Here is a 24034-nt window from a genome sequence, read left to right on the forward strand (position 1 = left end):
GGAGGACATAATTAGACGACCCCTCCAAGAACTGGACGACCGCACTGTAGCCATCATTCGGCTATAGTGCAGTTGGCAAGTGGTTTAGCTCAGTTTCTGCTGTTCTCCTTGCTTCAGGGGCACAGTCACTTTGGTGCGGCATAAAATGAATGGAATAACAACCATTTTTCTGGTCTTACCCAAGTCACATTTTCCAGTATTGATATTGAATCTGATCAGATATTAGTGTTCATCATGAAAGAAAAAGATTGGCTAGACTTAAAGCAGTTCTTCACCCTAAAGGGGTAGTTCCGCTAATCTGATCCCTCCCCCCCTCCGGTGCCACAATCGGCACCTTTCAGGGGGGGAGGGGGGTGCAGTTACCTGGATAATCCAGGTATCTGCACCCACTTCCGGGCAGACCGCCGCAGACGCCCCCCCCCCCGTTGTGTGCTGGGAAACACACAGTTCCCAGGACCCAGCGGGGATCTGAAGAGAAGCGCAGCGCGACTCGCGCATGCGCAGTAGGGAACCGGGCAGTTAAGCCGCCAGGCTTCACTTCCCGATTCCCTGACAGAGGATGGCGGCGGGGGCAGCAACGAGACGAGCGATCGCTCGTCACCTGCCGCCGACATCGCTGGACCCTGGGACAGGCAAGTGTGATTTTATTAAAAGTCAGCAGCTGCAATATTAGTAGCTGCTGGCTTTTAATCTTTTTTTTTTTTAGGTGCAGAACCACTTTAAATGGATGGCGGTTCCTCCAGCTCAGACATTTCGTCTCAGTGCTACCACAACCGCTGAGAGATGGAGAAAAACTGACAGCCTTTGAGCGGATATGTGAGGGAAAAACATCTCAGGCAGGTATGGTGGGGTGAAGGTGCCAACATACATAAAAAAATGGGAAGAAGAAATAGGACCATGGGGTGAGAAGCAGAATATAGAGAAAATTTTGAAGTTGGCACACGGAACTACCAAAAATATTAGGGTGATAGAAACAAACTATATATGTTTAATAAGGTGGTATAAGACACCAGATATAGTGGCAAAATATCAAGCGGGACAATCTGGGAAATGCTGAAGGGGCTGTGGACAACTAGGGAATATGGCACACATATGGTGGAATTGCCCAAAGATTAAAGAGTTCTGGAGAGAAATACTAGGATATATAAAAGTAATAACCAAAACCCAGATACCAGAAAATTCTTGGGCATGTCTTTTCCATGGCATAGACACTCCAATAAAAGAGTATAGAAACTCCCTCATAAGTTGCTTGATAAATGCGGCAAAGAGCCTGATCCCAAAAAAATGGAAGGAAACAGAAGCATCCAAAGAAAGGGAGTGGCTAGAAAAAGTACCGTATTTATCGGCATATAACACGCACCCCAAGTTTAGGAGGGAATTTAAAAGAAAAAAAAACTTTTAGGAGGGAAGTTTAAGGAAACACGCACCCCCGATTTCCCCCTGATTTTAGGGGGGGAAAAAGTGCGTGTTATACGCCGATAAATACGGTAGATGAAATATATAGAATGGAAGGACTTGGAGTAGATGAGGAGAGTGGAAGTAGAGTGTCCCAGAAGAAATGGGAGGGATGGAAGCTATTTAAAGTTAACGAAGAAATATAGCGAGGTATTTGGGCTGTAGGAGGGGAGGATGGGGGGGGGGGGGGCTCCCCGCCTTCCCACCCACATAATATGGAGTGTGGCTTAGAGGGCCGGGAGGGGTATGGGTTGAGTAGGGGGAGAAAAGGGGGAAAAGTGAAAATTATGAAAGGTAAAAATTAGGAGGATGGGGTCCTTTTTCTTTTGATAGAAGAACAGCAGGAAAGAGACAAAACTCATCAAAAATATAATGGCTATGTTTTTTTCTTTTTTATATTTATGGTATTGTGGTTTCCCCTTTTCTTTCTTGTTTGTAATAAAAGCTTTTGAAAAATTAAATAGATAAAGAATAAAAAAAAAAAAAAAATATGATATTAGTGTTCACCATGAAAAGAACAAGTAGACCACCCGACAAACACAACGACTCAGGAACTAAACAATAAATGCAAAAGTCTCGCCACTCCTGGAATTTCCTCCATGTGCAGTACTTGGCTGGTGAAAACCCCCATCATTTTGGTAACTATCTCACAATTTAGATAAAAATGGCTTTCTGAACACAGGAGATTTACAAAACGATGTAACTGTGCAGCTCTGATACAACTTGAAAAATGACAACAAAAGCAGTAAAAAAAAAAAAAAGGGTCTACCCTCTCCATGTAATACCTACCAGTGTAGTTAATGAGTTTCTCTTCATGTAAAGCCTCTCAAGGTACTGAAGCCCTTCATCCTTCAGAAGCTCCAGAGGAAAATGGTTTAGGTTTCGATAATTTAAGAAGAGATTTTTGTGCCTTTCCAACTTGGCCACAATGATGGTCTGGCAGAGTTCAGAAGCCATCTTTGGCTGGGGCCCATCCACCTTGACGCACAAGTTGTCAACATCTCAAGTCATCTCTAAAATCAGAAGACAAAAACAAGAAACAAGACAGTGTGATGGTAAGTTCACAATTCAGGTAATATTTGAACTACAGTTAGTATAGAAAAGAATCCCCCTTTAAAATAATCTCATATTGTTGCTTTACAGCCTGAAATGAAGACAGACACAGATTGTGTTGCATATTATATATATATATATAAAAAGCACTTGTCAAAATAAATCCGTGGATGTACACAGAATAGCTTTCTGGACGCTTCCAGTATCGAACGTCGTGATGTCACAACAGGCTCCACCTGTTTTATTTGAAGAACATGTGAGATGTAAGTGGTACATTGTTTTCTTGTTCAATAAATTTATAGTTAATATGGAGTTACGCTATGTGGAGCCTTATTGTTTGTTCCTAAAATATGCTCTGCGGAGTAGCCAGCCATCGTGGTGTGCAGCGATTCTGTCCATGATGGTTCACCTATATTGAGGATCTAAGGGCAGTATGGCAGTACATGCCTTTATTGACCTTCTGTAGTGGATGCTCAATATCCGGTAGAGCTGCACGATAAAATAAATAAATTAATAAAATTGCAATCTCAATTCAACCCCCCCCCCCCCCCCACAAACTTAATCAGGTACTTCCACAATTCATTTGCAGAGCTGTTCTCTGCTCACAGCTGTCAAAGAGAGAAAAAAAAAAAAAGCCGGAAAAAGTTTATCACAACACTGCTCAGCAATGAGAGATAAGAAACATTTGGTTCTTTCAAAACAAAAGGGATGAACTTCGGTCTGTAAATGAGGTCAGTTTAACCAGTTAAAAAGACGGATGCCGTGCACACACGGCCGGACTTTTTGACAGCAAAGGTCTGACGGAACAAATCCGCCGGACAATTCGATCGTGTGTGGGCTTCATCGAACCTTTGCTGTCTAAAAATCAGACGGACTTCGTCTGTATGCTAGTCCGACGGATGAAAACCGACGCTAGGGCAGCTATTGGCTACTGGCTATGAACTTCCTGATTTTGGTCCAGACGTACGTCATCCAGTTCGAATTCGTCGGACTTTGGTGTGATTGTGTGTGGCCAAGTCCGTTCATTCGGAAAGTCCGTCGGGAAGACCTAGTCTGCCGGAACGTCCGGTCGTGTGTACGCGGCATAAGCCTTTTTCTGACACTTGTTGCTTACAAGTTAAATCGGTATTTTTTTTCTAGAAAATTAGAATCCCCAAACATTATATATATATTTTTTAGCACAGACCCTAGGGAATAAAATGGTGGTCGTTGTAATATTTTATGTCACACTGTATTTGCGCAGCGGTCTTTCAAAATGCAATTATTTGGGGAAAAAAACATACACTACAATGAATAAAAAAAAACTAAACAGTAAAGCGAGCCAATTATTTTTTTTTGTATATAAAGTGAAAGATGATGTTACGCTGAGAATCGTGATCTTTATTCTAAGCAAAAAAATAGTGATTCTCATTTTATCCAGAATCGTGCAGCTCTTATCCAGTAAGCCTTGTGGTGATCACTGGAGGTCTGGACAGGGGCAGAGGCTCTAACAGGCTTCAAAATAGGGTGGGCGCGGGGTGCAGAGAATGCCAACCAAGCCCACCCAGGTGTGTTACAATAGCGAATGAACATTCGCTACTGTAACGCGGATCCTCCTTTCAGCCAATCAGGAAGCGGGTCTTGAGACCCGTCACCCGATTGGCTGAAAGGACAGATGATCCTATTGGACGCCTAGGAGGAGGAGGAGTGCAGACACATAGCAGAAGCCACCGTGATGGAGGAGAGGACACAGGAGCCGCTGCCTGCCACCTAGATGGGGTAAGTGCCGGACCGACCGCCAGACAGCGAGTGGGGGGGCTGATGCCACCTACCGCTTGGGGGGAGGTTTGTTTGTCACCTTCCCTCCCCCCCACTGGGTCTGGACAGGGCACACCTTTCTATTTGAAATATCCATCATATTATTGATTCACAGCACATAATATGGAGTGAGATTGGATCATCTTGAGCAATTGTGGACTTTAATTTTTCATTTCTCACCATTTTTTTTTTCCTATCAATAAATGGGGAAAAAAATATTATTAATAATAATTGTATTAATTAATATTATTATTATTATATTATTATTATTTTTTACGCTATGTTATTACATCACATGGTATGTTGCAGCTATTTTTCAAGTTTGAACATAACTTAGTGCAGTTTGTATTTCCATGACACTAATCCGCTTCATTATGTATCTGTTGATATCAGTCTAGAGTCCAACTTTAATGCCAACTCATGTTTTTAACCATGTGGTTTTATTGGCAGAAACGTATGTGCACTTATCTCTCTGCCGGCAATTGCAGTGAAGGATTGACTCAGCAACCTGGCCAGTCACCCTTCCAACGCATTTCTCCCTCAGGCCCTCACATGCTCTACAGCCACAAATACTGCAGCTGCTGACTTTTAATACAAGGATACTTACCTGACCCAGGGAGCCCACGATGTCGGCCGATTCGTCCATCAGCTTGGGATGCAGGTGCCAGCTTTTGCAAGTAAGGGAAACCGGCAGTGGAACCTTCACAGCAGGTTTCCTACTGCGCAGGTGTAAGTCTCGCTGCACCTTCGGAATGGTCCTTTCGTCTTCTGGGACACACACAGGTCCCAGAAGGCACTGGGGGGGGGGGGGGGGTGTAGATACAATTTCGGAAATGACTAGGAAAAAAAAAAGATATTCAAAAAATGCATTTTAGCCTGGAACTCTGCTTTAACCACTTAAGCCCCAGACCAATTTGCAGCCAAAGGACCAGGCTCCTTTTTGCGATTCGGCACTGCGTCGCTTTAACTGACAATTACGCGGTTGTGCGACGTGGCTTCCAAACAAAATCGGCGTCCTTTTTTTCCCCCACAAATAGAGCTTTCTATTGGTGGCATTTAATCACCTCTGCGTTTTTTATTTTTTGCCCTATAAACAAAAATAGAACGCCAATTTTGAAAAAAAATGCAATATTTTTTACTTTTTGCTATAATAAATATCCCCAAAAAATATATAAAAAAAACATTTTTTTCCTCAGTTTAGGCCGATACGTATTCTTCTACATATTTTTGGTAAAAAAATAAAATAAAATAAAATCGCAATTAGCGATTATTGATTGGTTTGCGCAAAAGTTATAGCGTTTACAAAATAGGGGATAGTTTTATAGCATTTTTTTTTTTTTTACTAGTAATGACGGCGATCAGCGATTTTGATCGTGACTGCGACATTGTGGCGAACACATCGGACACTTTTTACACAGTTATGGGACCATTGTCATATATACAGCAATCAGTGCTATTTAAATGCACTGATTCCTGTGTAAATGACACTGGCAGTGAAGGAGTTAAAGGGATTGAAAAAGTTTTTTTTTTTTTTAAATAACAAACATGTTATACTTACCTCCACAATGCAGCTCGTTTTGCACAGAGTGGCCCCGAACCTGCTCTTCTGGGGTCCCTCGGCGGCTGTCTCTGCTTCCTCCCGCAGGTGCTTCTCACGTTCATGCGAGCTCCCTCACATGGTGAGAAGCATCTGCGGGCACGCTCCCGTGATACAGCCGGTGGCTATAGCCGCTCGCTGTATCACACGGCCCCGCCCCCTGGTGCTCCGCGTCATTGGATGTGATTGACAGCAGCGCGAGCCAATGGCTGCGCTGCTTTCCATCCATCCACTCCAGCCAATCAACGGCCAAGCTGAATGGTGGAAAGGACGTCGGGGGACGAGCGTGGGATTTTCCAGGGGTGAGGTAAGTAAAACGGGGGGGCTGGGGGCGCAGGCAGTGTCAGATGTTTTTTCACCTTAATGCATAGAATGCATTAAGGGGAAAAAACATTTACCTTTACAACCCCTATAACCACTAGGGGGCAGTGTAGTGTTATGTATGACGTTGTGTGTTTTTTTATTGTAGGGGGGCGTGGCCTGGCATGTGACGTCACTGATCGTCTTTCCCTATAAAAGGGAAAAGATGATCGGTGACAGCCACAGTAGGAAGCACGGGGAGAGGTTTGTTTACACAGACCTCTCCTCGTTCTTCAGCTCTGTGACCCGATCGCGGGACACCGGCGGCGATCGGGTCTATTGGTCCCACGGCCACAGAGCTCGGGACCGGGTCGGGAGCGCGCCGCCGACGGCTGGGCACTTAAAAACATACAGGTACGTGCTTGTGCCCAGCCGTGCCATTCTGCCGACGTATATGTGCAGGAGGCGGTCCTTAAGTGGTTAGAGAGGTCAATTTACTAAAACTGAAGAGTGTAAAATCTGGTGCAGCTCTGCATAGAAACCAATCAGCTTCCAGGTTTTTTTGTCAAAGCTTAACTGCTTGCCGCCGTCATTATACCGCTGCAACATGGCACGTTCCCGGAAATTGTCGTAGCTTGGCCAGCTGGGGAGCCAATCAGCAGGTCCAGCAGCCTTGGATGTCTGCCAGCCACCCATGATCGTTCCCCACAGTGACAGAACGGGGATCTGCCTGTGTAAACAAGGAAGATCTCCGTTCTGACAGGGAAGATCACACAGATCCTGTCTTTCTGCTAAGCAGGAAGGCAGATCTGTGTGTTTCCCCAGTCACACAGTCCCCCATACTGTTAGAAAACACCTGCAGGGAAGATATTTAACCCCTTCCATGCCAGTGTCATTGGTACAATAACAGTGCATATTTTTTTTAGCATTGATTACTGTAATAGTGTCACTGGTTCCCAAAAGAGTGCAAAAAAAAAAATGTTAGGTGTCCGATCTGTCCGCCGCAATGTTGCAGTCCAGCTAAAAATCACTGATTACTAGAAAAAATAAAAAATAATAAAAATGCCTTAAAATCTTTCCCTCGATTTTGTCAATATACGATTATTGTGATTTGTTTTACCAAAAATATATAGCAGAATACATATTGGCCAAAGCTGATGAATACATTTTATTTATTTTTTTACATTGTTTTTTGGAAAAGTTTTATAGCAGAAAGTAAAACATTTTGTTTTTTTTTTTCAAAATTGTTGGTCTTTTTTTGTTTATAGCACTAAAAAATTTAACCACAGAGGTGATCAAATACCACCATAAGAAAGCTCTATTTGTGGGGAACAAGGACAATAATTTTGTTTTGGTACAACATCGCACGACCGCGCAATTGTCAGTTAAACCAACACAGTTCCAATATTGCAAAAAAAAAAAAATGGCCTGGTCAGGAAGGGGTAAATCCTTCTGGGCTGAAGTGGTTGCAAAGGTTTTTTTTTTTTTTTTTGGTATTAAAATAACAAACATGCCTATACTTACCTACTCTGTGCAATGCTTTTGCACAGAGCAGTCCCAAAAAAACGTAGGGCTCCATTCACACCTAGGGGGTTTTCTGCTCTAAGCCTCAGCTCTAAAAACACCCAACCAGACAAATCCCATTCATTTCAATGGCCCCTGAGCGTTCTGCCACCTACAGCAAAACGTCCGTCACTCAAATAAGTACAGAAGCTTCTTTTTTGGCAGATTACATGCTTAATTCGGTTACACTGGTGAACTTCAAAACGCCTGTACAAAAACGCTGCAAAAACGCATGTAGAATTGCAATGCCTAGATGTGAACAGAGCCTAAGACCCCTTTCACACCACACCGCCCTTAGCGTGGGCGGTAAAACGCCGTTATTTTTAGCAGCGTTTTACCGCCGGATTTGCAGAGCATTTCGACCGCTAGCTGGGCGCTTTTACCCATCGCTAGCGGCCGAGAAAGGGTTAAAACCGCCGGCAATACGCCGCAATAGCGGCATTTGCCGGCGGTATTACAGCGCTGCCCCATTGATTTCAAAGGGGAGCAGCGGTGGAGGAGTGGTAAACACACCGCTCCTTCACCGCTCCAAAGAAGCTGCTGGCAGGACTTTTTCCTGACATCCTGTCAGCGCACCGCTGTAGTGTGAAAGCCCTCAGGGCACCCCTAGTCCCCTCAGGGCTTTCACACTACAGACAATGGTGCAGCTTCTTTTAGGGCGGATTGCAGGCGCTATTTCTAACGCTATAGCGCCTGCAAAATGCCCTGGTGTGAAAGGGGTCTTAAGCTTTACAACCACTTTAAGGCCGGGTTCACACTGGTACGTCACGACTGTTGTAAGACGGTCGATCTGACTTGAATGAACAGGATACGATTTTGCTCCGACTTGCCCTTTGACCAATCAAAACAGTCACAGTGTGACAGAATTTTTTTTTTTTTGCTGCTGTAATCACCATGTCGGATGGTTAGGACTGGGATTCAACTTTGATCCGACTCCAATGATATTGAATGGACTGAAAATGGACCAAAGTCATGCAGGAACCTTTTTCAAAGTCAGACCGCCTTGTGTCTGACCAGTTAAGATGATTCTCTAAGACCCGTTTTACACCACACCGCCCTTTGCGTCGGCGGTAAAACGCCCCTATTTTTAGCGGCGTTTTACCGCCGGATTTGCGGCACATTTCGGCTGCTAGTGGGCCACTTTTACCCCCCGCTAGCAGCCGCGAAAGGGTTAAAACCACCGGCAATACGCCGCAATAGCGGCGTTTTGACGGTGGCATTACAGCGCTGCCCCATTGATTTCAATGGGGAGCAGCGGTGGAGGAGCGGTAAACACACCGCACCTTCACCGCTGAAAAGAAGCTGCTGGCAGGACTTTTTTCTGACGTCCTGCCAGCGGACCGCTGTAGTGTGAAAGCCCTCGGGGCTTTCACACTACACACAATGGTGCAGCTTCTTTAGGGCGGATTGCAGGCGCTATTTCTAACGCTATAGCGCCTGCAAAACGCCCTGGTGTGAAAGGGGTGTTAGGGAACTAGGGGTGCGCCGAATGGAAATTTTGGTGCCAAAACCGAAAATGAAGGATGCACTAGGCCGAAAACCAAAGCCGATACCGAAAATAAACAGGTTTTAAAAAAAAATATTTATATTTTTATATACAATTGTATTATATTTGTCTTTTTAATTATATCATCAATTTAAATTAATATTAATTTATTGTTGGCCATTATTGGCGCCTTGGGTGCAAGAAAAGCGCAAGAAAATTCAGTCGGCAATTCAGTCTCTAACCATCTGATACAGGAGATGGTCAGAGCCTGCAGACAATGATACAGGAGATGGTCAGAGACTGCAGACAATGATACAGGAGATGGTCAGAGACTGCAGACAATGATACAGGAGATGGTCAGAGACTGCAGACAATGATACAAGAGATGGTCAGAGACTGCAGACAATGATAAAGGAGATGGTCAGAGACTGCAGACAATGATACAGGAGATGGTCAGAGACTGCAGACAATGATACAGGAGATGGTCAGAGACTGCAGACGATGACACAGGAGATGGTCAGAGACTGCAGACAATGATACAAGAGATGGTCAGAGACTGCAGACAATGATACAGGAGATGGTCAGAGACTGCACACAATGATACAGGAGATGGTCAGAGACTGCAGACAATGATACAGGAGATGGTCAGAGACTGCAGACAATGATACAGGAGATGGTCAGAGACTGCACACAATGATACAGGAGATGGTCAGAGACTGCAGACAATGATACAGGAGATGGTCAGAGACTGCAGACAATGATACAGGAGATGGTCAGAGACTGCACACAATGATACAGGAGATGGTCAGAGACTGCAGACAATGATACAGGAGATGGTCAGAGACTGCAGACATGATACAGGAGATGGTCAGAGACTGCAGAGATGATACAGGAGATGGTCAGAGACTGCAGACATAATAAAGGAGATCAATGCAGCCACACCAGTGCCCGTCAGATGCAGCCTGCCTGCGCAGTCTCTAACCAATCTCTTGTATCATGTCCCTAGTCTCCGGGCTGCAGTAACAATGTCCCGCCTCCTGTGATCACGTCACTCTGATTCAATGTCCCACCATTGGATCAGTGTGTCATCTGTCACAGGAGGCGGGACATTGTTACTGCGGCCCGTGCAATTCAGCTCCGTGACACACGAAGATCGACGCTCTGTGGGAGGAAGGAGGACTGGGGCGAGCCAGGAAGACGCCCCCACAATGGGCGACACCAGAGGGCGAGGGCCCGCCCCATTTTCGGCAATATTTTCCTATCAGCAATGTGCCGAAAACACAATTTTCAGCAGTTTATTTTCGACTGCCAAAATTTTGATGCATTCCCTATAGGAAACCATCGATTTGTACACGTCATGCGACATGTGCTCCTAAAGTCGCACCAGTGTGAACCAGGCCTGATTGAACAAGCTGACATTAGAAGCCAATTGACCACCATGCACACAGCTGCACCAGATTTTGCACTCTCTAGTTTTAGTAAAATCAACCTCAAAGTCTGATAGATGACCCAACTATAATAAATCCCATCCATAAGCAACTTCAATCTGCACTTCACATGCAATGACTACAAAACACAGCACCCGATAGAAAAACTCAGCTTGTACAAAGTTCATCTGAAGGTACACATATATAAAAACACACATGCAATGTATAAGTCCCCGTATAAGAATAAAACCCTGAAAATGGGCTGGTCAGATATCATCTACAAAAGTTCTTCTAATATAAAAATACAGTTTATGATGAATATTCCTTTACCTGCCCCATAACCTTCTGTCAAGACCAACCAAGTTAAAGCGCACGGCCAATGAGATCAATGTGTGCATGTCTGATGTGCTAGCACATTTTTATTTGATTTTTTTTTTCCTCCGATAACGGTTTGTCTCTTCAGAGCAAATAAACAGTCTCTGGCTTTTGCCCTCTCCCAGACGCTTTGCACTTAGCAGCGCACGGAGTAACAGCCAACAAGTCAGGAGGAGGCGGGGATCAGATGTTGAAATCGGAGCACAGCTGCAGCGACAGGTGCTGGTTACAATATTTTCACTGTGAGTCAGCCTACATCAATGTACAGAACCAACCGGCTCTAGGGTGTCCTAATAGGAACTGCCATGCGCATGATGCAAGTCTTGTTTCTTTAGGTTATATAATTCAATTAAAAATGATGATTACTTCACAAAATTGTTATCTGCTATAGAACTGCCATATAAAAATAAAAATAAAAATTGCGTAGGTACAGCGAGGGAAAAAAGTATTTGATCCCCAGCTGAAATCCAGAAAAACACATTTCAAAAAAAGTTAGAAATTGATTTGCATTTTAATGAGTGAAATAAGTATTTGATCCCCCTATCAATCAGCAAGATTTCTGGCTCCCAGGTGCCTTCTATACAGGTAACGAGCTGAGATTAGGAGCACTCTCTTAAAAGGGATTGCTCCTAATCTCAGCTTGTTACCTGTATAAAGGACACCTGTCCACAAAAACAATCTCTCCACCATGGCCAAGACCAAAGTGCTGTCCAGAGATGTCAGGGACAAGATTGTAGACCTACACAAAGGCTGGAACGGGCTACAAGACCATCGCCAAGAAGCTTTTAGAGAGGGTGACAAGGCTCGGTTCACACAGGGGCAACACGACTTTTGGAGGCAACTTGGACGTGACTTGGAGGGGACTTGGACGCGACTTACAACACTAAGTCGCCCCAGGCCAGGCGACTTGCCGTGGCCAATCAGAGAATGAGCTCTCAGGGGGGAACTCCTTTTGAGAGCTGATAATTCTCTGAGAGTCGCCTCCGTATAGACGGAGATCCGACTTGGAGGCGACCTCCATTGAAATCAATGGGTACCAGTCGCCTACAAGTCGAATTGAAGTAGTACAGGAACCTTTTCTGAAGTCGGAGCGACTTCAGTAGTGTGCATTAAGACAGCTCTCATTCACTTACATTGATTTCTACATGTTGTGCGACCTGAGGTGACTTGGGGCGACTTGAAGTCGGATCTGAGTCACCCCTGTGTGAACCGGCACTTAGTGGAATGGAAGAAACACAAAATATTTGTCAATCTCTCTCGGTCTGGGGCTCCATGCAAGGTCTCACCTTGTGGAGTTTCAATGATCATGAGAATGGTGAGGATTCAGCCCAGAACTACACGGGAGAATCTGGTCAATGATCTCAAGGCAGCTGGGACCATAGTCATCAAGAAAACAATTGGTAACACACTACGCCGTGAAGGACTGAAATCTTGCAGCGCCGGCAAGGCCCCCCTACTCAAGAAAGCCCATGTACAGGTCCTTCTGAAGTTTGCTAATGAACATCTGAATGATTCAGAGGAGAATTGGGTGAAAGTGTTGTGGTCAGATGAGACCAAAATTAAGCTCTTTGGCATCAACTCAACTCACTGTGTTTGGAGGAGGAATGAAGCCTATGACCCCAAGAACACCATCCCCACCATCAAAAATGGAGGTGGAAACATTATGCTTTAGGAGTGTTTTTCTGCTAAGGGGACAACATAACTTCACCACATCAAAGGGACAATGGATGGGGCCATGTCCAATCTTGGATGAGAACCTCCTTCCCTCAGCCAGGGCATTGAAAATGGGTCATGAATGGGTATTCCAGCATGACAATGACCCAAAACACACGGCCAAGGCAACAAAGGAGTGGTTCAAGAAGAAGCACATTAAGGTCCTGGAGTGGCCTGGCCAGTTTCCAGACCTTAATCCCATAGAAAATATGTGGAGGGAGCTGAAGCTTCGAGTTACCAACCATCAGCTTCAAAACCTTAATGACTTGGAGAGGATCTGCAAAAAGGAGTGGGACAAAATCCCTCCTGAGACGTGTCCTGGTGGCCAATTACAAGATAGTAGAATGTAGGGCAGTGTACTGAGGCCAATAGTAGGTAAGGCAGTGTACAGAGATCAGTAGTTTAGAGCAGTGTACAGAAGTCAGTAATATGTAGAGCAGTTTACAGAGGTCAGTAGGACGTAGGCCAGTGCACAGGAGGTCAGTAGTATTTAGGACAGCGTACAGAGATCAGTAGTATGTAGGGCAGCGTACAGACGTCAGTAGGATGTAGGGCAGTGTACAGAGGTCAGTAAGATGTAGGTCAGTGTACAGAGGTCAGTAGGATGTAGGTCAGTGTACAGAGGTCAGTAGGATGTAGGTCAGTGTACAGAGGTCAGTAGGATGTAGGTCAGTGTACAGAGGTCAGTAGGATGTAGGTCAGTGTACAGAGGTCAGTAGGATGTAGGTCAGTGTACAGAGGTCAGTAGGATGTAGGTCAGTGTACAGAGGTCAGTAGGATGTAGGTCAGTGTACAGAGGTCAGTAGGATGTAGGGCTGTGTACAGAAGTCAGTAGGATGTAGGGCTGTGTACAGAGGTAAGTAGGATGTAGGATAGAGCTGCCACAACGCGTTGACGTAATCGACTACGAACATACGTTGACGTGCATGAAAGACGTCGACGTGTCACGCTCGTCTCATCTCGTGAGTAAATGGCGGTAATGGTGGCGGCTGCTACTCCTCCTGCTCCCAGGAATGGGGAAAGTTCCGGTGCAGCACGAACAGCCAGACCACGACTTTCAAAGGTATGGGAATTCTTTAAACAGAGACCAGATAAAATGGTCCTTTGTTCCCTCTGCAAAACCGAAATGGCGTACCACGGCAGCACTACTGCGATGCACGAGCACCTCAGAAGAAAACATCCTGGCGCTCTACGACCTCAAATGGACGAGCCAACTTTGTAAGTAGTATTTTTTTAGTTTTGGGAGACAATGGGAGTAATTATTATTACAATACAAATTGTGTTTTGGATGTGGTCAATTAATATATGCTGCTAGTAAATAATTACAGATGATACATCATTATTAGTGCATGCTCAGGGGTACCCAACCCATATGTGTTGCTGTGTGCTATGCTTTGCCAATTGCTTTTTTGTAGTGGCCATCAGGGAATGGTTGACATTGACAACTAACTGCAATGTATGACCAGCACACCTGAGAGAAGAGATGCCATGCTTTTCTTCCAAAATACGCAGAGCAGCAACAATATAATAATATTAATTTATTGCAGACATTTACTACCCTACCCGTACCCTCTTTGAAATACACAGTTCAAGTACATTATTAGCATTGAGCATTCATAGATTGATTTCATGTTGGTTGAACTTGGTTTAGGTTCCTAAATGTTAATTATTATTGTGTGTGTGTGTGTGTGTGTTTTTTGTTATTTTTTTCTCAGGAAGAGGCAAAGCTGTGTACAGGAGTTCTTCTTCCATAAAGAGGATGTCACTGTTTGCACACCCCAAATGGTCATTGCATATACCAATAACATACTCAACTTGTAAAAGATAGGAGACCTCTCTATTGTAGACGGTCAAGGATTTTGTGAGATGATCAACACGTTTTACCCAGGATACACGCTTCCCTCCAGGTCCCATTTCACTAAGCTGATGGAGAAGAAATATGAGGAGAATTTTGAAAGATTGAAAGCGTGACTCAAAGATGTGAAATCAAAAATAGCTCTCACCACAGACGCATGGACCAGCATTGCCACAGAGGCATACTTGGGTGTCACATGCCACTTCATCAATGAAGACTGGAATCTTACATCGTACAATCTGACCACTATGCCACTTGAAGATCGGCACACAGCTGAAAACATTGCTAACTGGGTGGAAAAAGCAGCTGAAAAGTTTGAGATATCCATGGCCAATGTAAATGTAGTTGTCCACGATAACGCTGCAAATGCTGTCGCTGCTCTGCGTATTTTGGAAGAAAAGCATGGCATCTCTTCTCTCAGGAGTGCTGGTCATACATTGTAGCTGTCAACCATGCCCTGAGGGATCCCCAGATCAGCAAGACCCTGAGAGCTGCAAAGTGTCTTGTGGAACATTTAAAAAAAAGCGAGCTGGCCACTACAAAGCTTAAAGGGGTTGTAAAGGTAAATGATTTTTCACCTTAATGCATTCTATGCATTAAGGTGAAAAAACATCTGACAGTGCCTGCGCCCCCAGCCCCCTCGTTTTACTTACCTCACCCCTCGAAAGTCCCGCGCTCATCCCCCGACGTCCTTTACACTGTTCAGCCTGGCCGCTGATTGGCTGGAGTGGATGGATGGAAAGCAGCGCAGCCATTGGCTCGCGCTGCTGTCAATCACATCCACTGACGCAGAGCACCGGGGCCGTGTGATAAAGCGAGCGGCTATAGCCGCCGGCTGTATCACGGGAGCGGCCCGCAGATGCTTCTCACCATGCGAGAGAGCTCGCATGAACGTGAGAAGCATCTGAGGGAGGAAGCCGAGACAGCCGCCGAGGGACCCCAGAAGAGCATGTTCGGGGCCACTCTGTGCAAAACGAGCTGCACAGTGGAGGTAAGTATAACATGTTTGTTATTTATTTATTTTTTAACCCCTTCCCGCCGAGCGTACGCAGATGTGCGTACTCGGCTTCCGGGGGGTATACCGGGATGATGCCCGCACCTGCAGGCATCTTCCCGGTACCGTTCTTTTCAGCAGGCGATTGGCTATCCAGCCATAACAACCGATGTGGCTAAAAGCCGCTTGGCTGTTATGCCGGAGGAGCGGGAGGGGACATCCCCCCCTCCCGCCGCTGTTACTGGTGCTCCTGCTCGATCGGGAGCACCGATTCAAATTCCGCTGCCTCCGGCTGCTGGGGAGGAACTAGAACGAAGCCGTAATCGGCTTCGTTCCAGTCTCCTCATAGTAAACACGGAAGCGACGTCATGACGTCACTTCCCGTTTACTCGGCTGCCAATGGCGCCGGTTTTAAAAATATATACGGTATTCAGAATCGCCGTTTTCGGCGATCTGAATACATTGAAGTGTAAAGGAGGGGTGGGGGGTCTTTTAGACCCCCGATCCCTCCATAAAGAGTACCTGTCACCACCTATTACTGTCACAAGGGATGTTTACATTACTTGTGACAGCAATAAAAGTGATCAAATTTTTTATTTTTTTTTAAAAACAATTTAGTCATTTTAAAATAAATAAAAAAAATAAAAAAAAAATTTGAAAGCGCCCGCCGTCCCCGCGAGCTCGCGAAGCAAAGAAAACGCATACGGAAGTCGCGCTCGCGTATGTAAACGGTGTTCAAATCACACATGTGAGGTATCGCCGCGATCGTCAGAGCAAGAGCAATAATTCTAGCACTAGACCTCCTCTGTAACGCTAACCTGGTAACCATAAAAAAAATGTAAAGCGTCGCCTATTGAGATTTTTAGGTACCGTACTTTGTCGTCAATCCACAAGTGCGCGCAATTATAAAGTGTGACATGTTTGGTATCTATTTACTCGGCATAACATTATCTTTCACATTACGCAAAAAAATTGGGCTAATTTTACGGTTTTGTTTTTTTTTAATTCATGAAAGTGCCCCTTTTCCCAAAAAGTTGCGTTTAAAACACAGCTGCGCAAATACCGTGTGACATAAAATATTGCAACAATCGCCGTTTTATTCTCTAGAGTCTCTGCTAAAGAAATATATATAATGTTTGGGGGTTCCAAGTAATTTTCTAGCAAAAAATATGGATTTTAACTTGTAAACAGCAAATTCCAAAAATAGGCTGTCATGAAAGGGTTAAATTCACTTTACAATCCCTTTAACCACTTGCCGACCGCCGCACGACGATATACGTCGGCAGAATGGCACGGGCAGGCATATGGGCGTATATATAAGTCCCTGCCTGCCCGCGGGTGGGGGGCCCGATCGGGCCCCCCCCGGTGCCTGCGGCGGTCGGCATTCCTTCGAGAGCGATCCGGGATGAGGGGGCGGCCATTCATTCATGGCCACCCCCTCGCGATCGCTCCCGACGAATAGGAATCCCCCGTGACATCACTTCCTCTCCTGTAATGTAAACACAGGAGAGGAAGTGATGTATTCTCTCCTCCGTGTCGGTATTTTTCGTTCCGACACGGAGGAGAGCGGATCGGTGAGTTGCACCAACACTCTACACACACAGTAGAACATGCCAGGCACACTCACACCCCCCCTTTACCCCCCGATCACCCCCCCAATTACCCCTGCCCCCCAGTCACAGTGACACCAATGTCATTTTTTTTTTTTTTTTTTGCATTGGTGTCATTTGTGACTGTAATAACTGTTAGGGCAGTTAGAGTTAGCCCCCTTTAGTTCTAATGTACCCCCCTAACCCCCCCAATAAAGGTTTAACCCCGTGATCACCCCCCGTCGCCAGTGTCACTAAGGCTGGGTTCACATTGCAGCGGTTTATGAGAACGAATGTGATTCGCACCGCACTGCAGTGCAAATCACATCCAATCTCTGTGCGATTCGAGTTCAGCCATTCGCCGCACCCGCCACACCCGCCGCAAATTCGCACGGGACCCTTTTTTTGGCCCGCAGCAGAATCGGATCGCATGGGTGTTCACACCATGCGATCCGAGTTTGCAGATCGCACTGCGATATGCGAACTGATCTGGGGGTGTCAGTAACATTTCACTGACACTCCCAGCAGTTCGCATAGCGCAGTGTGAACTGCCGCCGGGAGGCATGCGATGCGGGAACCCGCCGCGGTTTCGCGGCGTTTCCGCATCGCTCCAGTGTGAACCCAGCCTAATAAGCGATCATTTTTCTGATCGCCGTATTAGTGTCACAGGTGACGCTAGTTAGGCAGGTAGGTATTTAGGTTCGCCGCAGCTTTTTATAGCGCCAGGGACCCCCATATACTACCGCATAAAGCCCCCTGATTGCCCCCTAGTTAACCCTTTCACCTGTGATCACCATATAACTGTTACAGGTGACGCTGGTTGGTTAGTTATTTTTTTATAGTTTCAGGGCACCCGCCATTTATTACCTAATAAAGGTTTAACCCCCTGATCACCTGGCGGGTGTCATTTGTGACTAATAACTGTTAGGGCAGTTAGGGTTAGCCCCCTTTAGTTCTAAGGTACCCCCCTAACCCCCCCAATAAAGGTTTAACCCCGTGATCACCCCCCGTCGCCAGTGTCACTAAGGCTGGGTTCACATTGCAGCGGTTTATGAGAACGGATGTGATTCGCACCGCACTGCAGTGCAAATCACATCCGATCTCTGTGCGATTCGAGTTCAGCCATTCGCCGCACCCGCCGCAAATTCGCACGGGACCCTTTTTTTGGCCCGCAGCAGAATCGGATCGCATGGGTGTTCACACCATGCGATCCGAGTTTGCAGATCGCACTGCGATATGCGAACTGATCTGGGGGTGTCAGTAACATTTCACTGACACTCCCAGCAGTTCGCATAGGGCAGTGTGAACTGCCGCCGGGAGGCATGCGATGCGGGAACCCGCCGCGCATTCGTGGCGTTCCCGCATCGCTCCAGTGTGAACCCAGCCTAATAAGCGATCGTTTTTCTGATCGCTGTATTAGTGTCACAGGTGACGCTAGTTAGGCAGGTAGGTATTTAGGTTCGCCGCAGCTTTTTATAGCGCCAGGGACACCCATATACTACCGCATAAAGCCTCCTGATTGCCCCCTAGTTAACCCTTTCACCAGTGATCACCATATAACTGTTACAGGTGACGCTGGTTGGTTAGTTATTTTTTTATAGTTTCAGGGCACCCGCCATTTATTACCTAGTCTCACTAGTGTACCCCTAAATTTAGGGGTGTCTACTTTCCAAAATGGGGTCATTTGGGGGGGGGTTTGTGCCATCTTGGCATTTTATGGCCTTCAAAACTGTAACGCCCTTAGAAAGCCTGAAGGCGGTGCTTGGTTTTCGGGGCCCCGTACGCGGCTAGGCTCCCAAAAAGTCCCACATATGTGGTATCCCCGTACTCAGGAGAAGCAGCAGAATTTATTTTGGGGTGTCATTTCACATATGCCCATGGCATGCGTGAGCAATATATCATTTAGTGACAACTTTGTGAAAAAAAAAAAAAAAAAAGTTTGTAATTTTCCCGCAACTTGTGGCAAAATATAAAATATTCCATGGACTCAACATGCCTCTCAGCAAATAGCTTGGGGTGTCTACTTTCTAAAATGGGGTCATTTGTGGGGGTTTTGTGCCATCTTGGCATTTTATGGCCTTCAAAACTGTAATAGGTAGTGAGAAGTGAACTCAAAAATTTACGCCCTTAGAAAGCCTGAAGGCGGTGCTTGGTTTTCGGGGCCCCGTACGCGGCTAGGCTCCCAAAAAGTCCCACATATGTGGTATCCCCGTACTCAGGAGAAGCAGCAGAATTTATTTTGGGGTGTCATTTCACATATGCCCATGGCATGCATGAGCAATATATCATTTAGTGACAACTTTGTTAAAAAAAAAAAAAAAAAAAAAAGTTTGTAATTTTCCCGCAACTTGTGGCAAAATATAAAATATTCCATGAACTCAACATGCCTCTCAGCAAATAGCTTGGGGTGTCTACTTTCTAAAATGGGGTCATTTGTGGGGGTTTTGTGCCATCTTGGCATTTTATGGCCTTCAAAACTGTAATAGGTAGTGAGAAGTGAACTCAAAAATTTACGCCCTTAGAAAGCCTGAAGGCGGTGCTTGGTTTTCGGGGCCCCGTACGCGGCTAGGCTCCCAAAAAGTCCCACATATGTGGTATCCCCGTACTCAGGAGAAGCAGCAGAATTTATTTTGGGGTGTCATTTCACATACGCCCATAGCATGTGTGAGCAATATATCATTTAGTGACAACTTTGTGTAAAAAAAAAAAAAAATTTTTTTTTTTGTCATTATTCAATCGCTTGAGGCAAAAAAATAAAATATTCAATGGGCTCAACATGCCTCTTATCAATTTCCTTAGGGGGTCTACTTTCCAAAATTGGGTCATTTGGGGGGGTTTTGTACTGCCCTGCCATTTTAGCACCTCAAGAAATGAGATAGGCAGTCGTAAACTAAAAGCTGCGTAAATTCCAGAAAACGTACCTTAGTTTGTAGATGTGACAACTTTTGCGCAAACCAATAAATATACAATTATTGACTTTTTTTTTACCAAAGACATGTGGCTGAATACATTTTGGCCTAAATGTATGACTAAAATTGAGTTTATTGGATTTTTCTAATAACAAAAAGTAGAAAATATCATTTTTTTTCAAAATTTGCGGTCTTTTTACGTTTATATCGCAAAAAATAAAAATCGCAGAGGCAATCAAATACCATCAAAAGAAAGCTCTATTTGTGGGAAGAAAAGGACGCAAATTTTGTTTGGGTACAACATTGCATGACCGCGCAATTACCAGTTAAAGCAGCGCAGTGCCAAAGTGTAAAAAGACCTCTGGTCATTTACCAGCAAAATGGTCCGGTCTGAAAGTGGTTAAAGCAAAGCAGCAACAAATGGGTACCCCTGAGCATGCACTAATAAATGATGTATCCGTAAGATGGAACAGTACTTTACACATGATCAGCCGCCTGCTTGAACAGAGGTGGCCGGTGACTGCAACTCTTTCCGATCCTGATGTCACACCACGAGGGAAGCGCTTCCTGGATTTAAAACATGATCAGTGGAGCTTACTTGAGGAAGTGGAACAAGTCCTGAAGCCATTTGAGTGTGCTATTGTTTTCTTGAGTGGAGAGTCCTATGTGACTGCTTCCGATCTACCTCCTCTGGTAAAGGGCCTCCAGAAATCTATACAGAGCACAATTTGCGAGACAGCAGCAGTCGAGGCTTTCCAAAGTGTTGCTGCACAGGAGATGACAAGTTGGGAGCGGGACACTAAATTCAGAGATGATGGTGGAGAAAATATAAGTCTTATTGCAGCAGCCCTGGACCCCAGATTCCGCAAACTAAAATTCCTGCCAGCAGACGACAGTTTAAAAGTTCACCTCCAGGTCCAAGCTCTTGCTCTTGAAGTGAAAAGAAGATATGAGGAAGAGCAAACGCAACATGGATGTGAGGAACAACGGTCAGCCAGTGCAGACATGACATTTTCTGAGAAGAGGCTAGTGTCTCTGTTAGACACTTTGCTCGGTTCTTCGGATTCAGATGACCACCAGTAATGGTGAGGATGACACTGGTCACATCCAAGATCAAGAAACCCACAGTGAAGTTGTGAGGAATGAGATACACATGTGAAATGGTGGACGGAAAATGAAAAGAGGTTTCCCATCTTGGCCATGCTGGCAAAGAGTTACTTGTCTGTGCCTGCAACATCAACACCATCTGAAAGGCTTTTCTCAGTTGCTGGCAAAAAAAGAGCAAGGCTAACTTCAGAGCATGTCGATATGCTAACCTTCCTCCATTGCAATGCTAAAATATAGCATTGCAATGAAGGAAGTAACACAGGCCCCCAACCTTTTGCACTCATGCACTGTTCTTGTTGGGCTGTATTAGTGTATTTATGTTGAGATGGCTGCCTTGTATTAGCCATTATTTTTGCACAGTGTTGGGCAGTGCTTTTGTTGGGCTTGGTTCCTTCCTTCCTTGAAAATTGTTACCTCCTCAGGTATGTTTTACATTACAATTACAAGTAACACACCACAAAAATACTGCTCAATCGACTCTACAATAACACTATGTAAGTAATGATTAAATTACATAGTGTTATTGTATGTTGACCAGCATTTTTGTGGTGTTACTTTATAAAAAAAAAAAAAAAAAAACAACACTTTAGGTCAACAGGCATAATGCCATATAAATTCTGCCTAAGGCCTCTTTCACACTGACGTCCCGTTCAGGCCCGCCTGTCAGTTTTTCAGGCGGACCTGAACGGGTGCTCCATAGAGGTCTATGGAGCGTCGGATGTCAGCGGTGACATGTCCGCTGACATCCGACCCGCTCCGATCCGAAAAAGTGTAACGGAGGAAAAAGCTATTTTTCCATCCGTCTGCGGATCGGATCGGGTGACGACGGGCACTGCGGTCCGTCGTCATCCGATCTCCCATAGGGGAGAGCGGCGCTGTGACAGATCCGTCCCTGCACAGTGTGCAGAGACGGACCGGTCATCTCCCTGCTCAGCGGGGATCAACGGAGTGATCCCCGCTGAGCAAACGGATATCCACGGGGCGGATCAGAACTGATCCGCCCCGTGTGAAAGGACCCTAACACTTTGCAAAAGATGCATTCTGAAGGCATTATGTGTGGTTGAGTAGTAAGGTTACCACTAGGGCTGAAACAACTACCGTATTTATCGGCGTATAACACACACTTTTTTCCCCTTAAAAGCAGGGGAAAATCGTGGGTGCGTGTTATACGCCGATCCCCAGAAATTCTGAGCCTCTGGGCGGCTTTCAGCCGCCTTCGGCTCTTCAAGGTGACTTTCGGCCGCCTTCGGCTCTTCTTGGCAGCTTTCGGCCGTTCTCGGAAGCTTTTGGCCGCCTTCGGCTCTTCTCGGCGGCTGAAAGCTTCCGGCCGCCTTCGGCTCTTCTCGGCGGCCGAAAGCTTCCGAGAACGGCCGAGGGCGGCCCGAGAAGACCTGAAGGCGGCCGGAGGCCCGCTGAGAACTACCGCACACTGCCGAGATACACATCCGGCTCTGTATCTCGGCGGCGGCATTTTTAAAAAATAAAAGACACGGCTGCAATGGGGGACAAGACTGCAATGGGGGACAAGACTGCACTGGTGGACAAGACTGCATAAGGCTGCAATGGGGGACAAGGCTGCAATGGTGGACAAGGCTGCATAAGGCTGCAATGGTGGACAAGGCTGCATAGGGCTGCAATGGTGGACAAGGCTGCAGATGACACTGATGGGCATATAGATGTAAGTTGTTTTTTTTCCCCTAAACTTCCCTCCTAAAAGTTTTTTCCCTTAAAATTCCCTCCTAAACTTGGGGTGCGTGTTATACGCCGGCGCGTGTTATACGCCGATAAATACAGTAATCGATTATGAAATTAATCGATTACTATTTTCATAATCGATTAATCGGCAAGTAACATAATGGGTCAAAAAAAACTAAAATGAGCCCTATAGTACAAAAAGAGCAAATAAATCGCTACTGTAAATATTACTTTCACTGTTCTACAGTAAAAAAATGAACCCCTTACAGTAGTGTTTATCTGCTTTTTCTACTATAAAGGGCTAATTTTAGTTTTTGTAACCCCATTATGTTACTAAACGTCTTAGATCTGGTTCACATCTATGTGTTTTTTGGTGCTTTTTGCAGAAATGCATTACAGTTCATTTACATGATTTCCTATGGGACACGTTCACATCTGAAAGGGTCAGGGACTTTTAACGCAAAATGGTGCTTTATTGGTTCAATATACTTTAATGGAGAAGCTGCAGAAAAGCGTGTAATGTGTTTTTGCAGCAATTTGTGTTTTTTAACCTGCCCAAAAAAAAAAAATGCAAAAATGCAAATTGCAGTAAAAGCAAATGCGCAAAAATCAAAAACGCACAGCAAAAAGCACTGCAGAAACAGATCAAAAGCAAACTGCATAGATGTGTACCGAGCCTTATGCTGGCCACACAGATCAATTTTCAGATGAGAATATTCAGACTAAAAATCTTTCTACATTCGCTGAATGAAAGAATTTTGTTTGAAATTTTCACTTGTTTTTAAAATGAATGTAATATCTGAACGAAAAACCACATACACTGAAAATTCCTTGACTAAGAAGTTTTCTATTATTTCTAAATCTTCCCGTCACTGCGGTTGAAAATGAACGTCAATTTGATCCACTTTTTTTTTTTTTTTTTTTTTTTTAACGTTATTAACAGATTAATCGAAACAATAATCGGCCAACTAATCGATTATGAAAAGAATCGTTAACTGCAGCCCTAGTTACCACATAATTCCTTCTGAATGCATCTTTTGCAAAGTGTTAGGCAGAATTTATATGGCATTTTCATGCCTCATGCCCTAAAGCGTTACCCTTTATTTTTTGGCACTTTAT

The 24034-nt window shown here is 45.1% G+C and overlaps 1 protein-coding gene across 2 annotated transcripts in view; it reads right to left on the bottom strand.

Annotated features, from left to right (window-relative positions):
* The window catches only part of LOC143961510 (leucine-rich repeat-containing protein 28), a 112122-nt gene that overhangs the window by 60236 nt on the left and 27852 nt on the right, over window positions 1–24034 (bottom strand). The window contains exons 1-2 of one of the 2 annotated variants that reach the window (XM_077470804.1): window positions 11009–11198; window positions 2245–2468 (exon numbers count right to left, since the gene is read on the bottom strand). In XM_077470804.1, the coding sequence (XP_077326930.1) occupies window positions 2245–2412 (168 nt within the window). In that variant the 5' untranslated portion in view covers window positions 2413–2468; window positions 11009–11198. Of the gene's footprint in view, window positions 1–2244; window positions 2469–11008; window positions 11199–24034 lie in introns of those variants that run through there. The other variant, XM_077470805.1, reaches the window with a different exon arrangement.

Source organism: Lithobates pipiens, unplaced genomic scaffold (genome assembly GCF_037356315.1).
Source record: "Lithobates pipiens isolate NorthernLeopardFrog02 unplaced genomic scaffold, aLitPip1_a1.2 Scaffold_8, whole genome shotgun sequence".
In the NCBI taxonomy this organism is placed as follows: domain Eukaryota; kingdom Metazoa; phylum Chordata; class Amphibia; order Anura; family Ranidae; genus Lithobates; species Lithobates pipiens.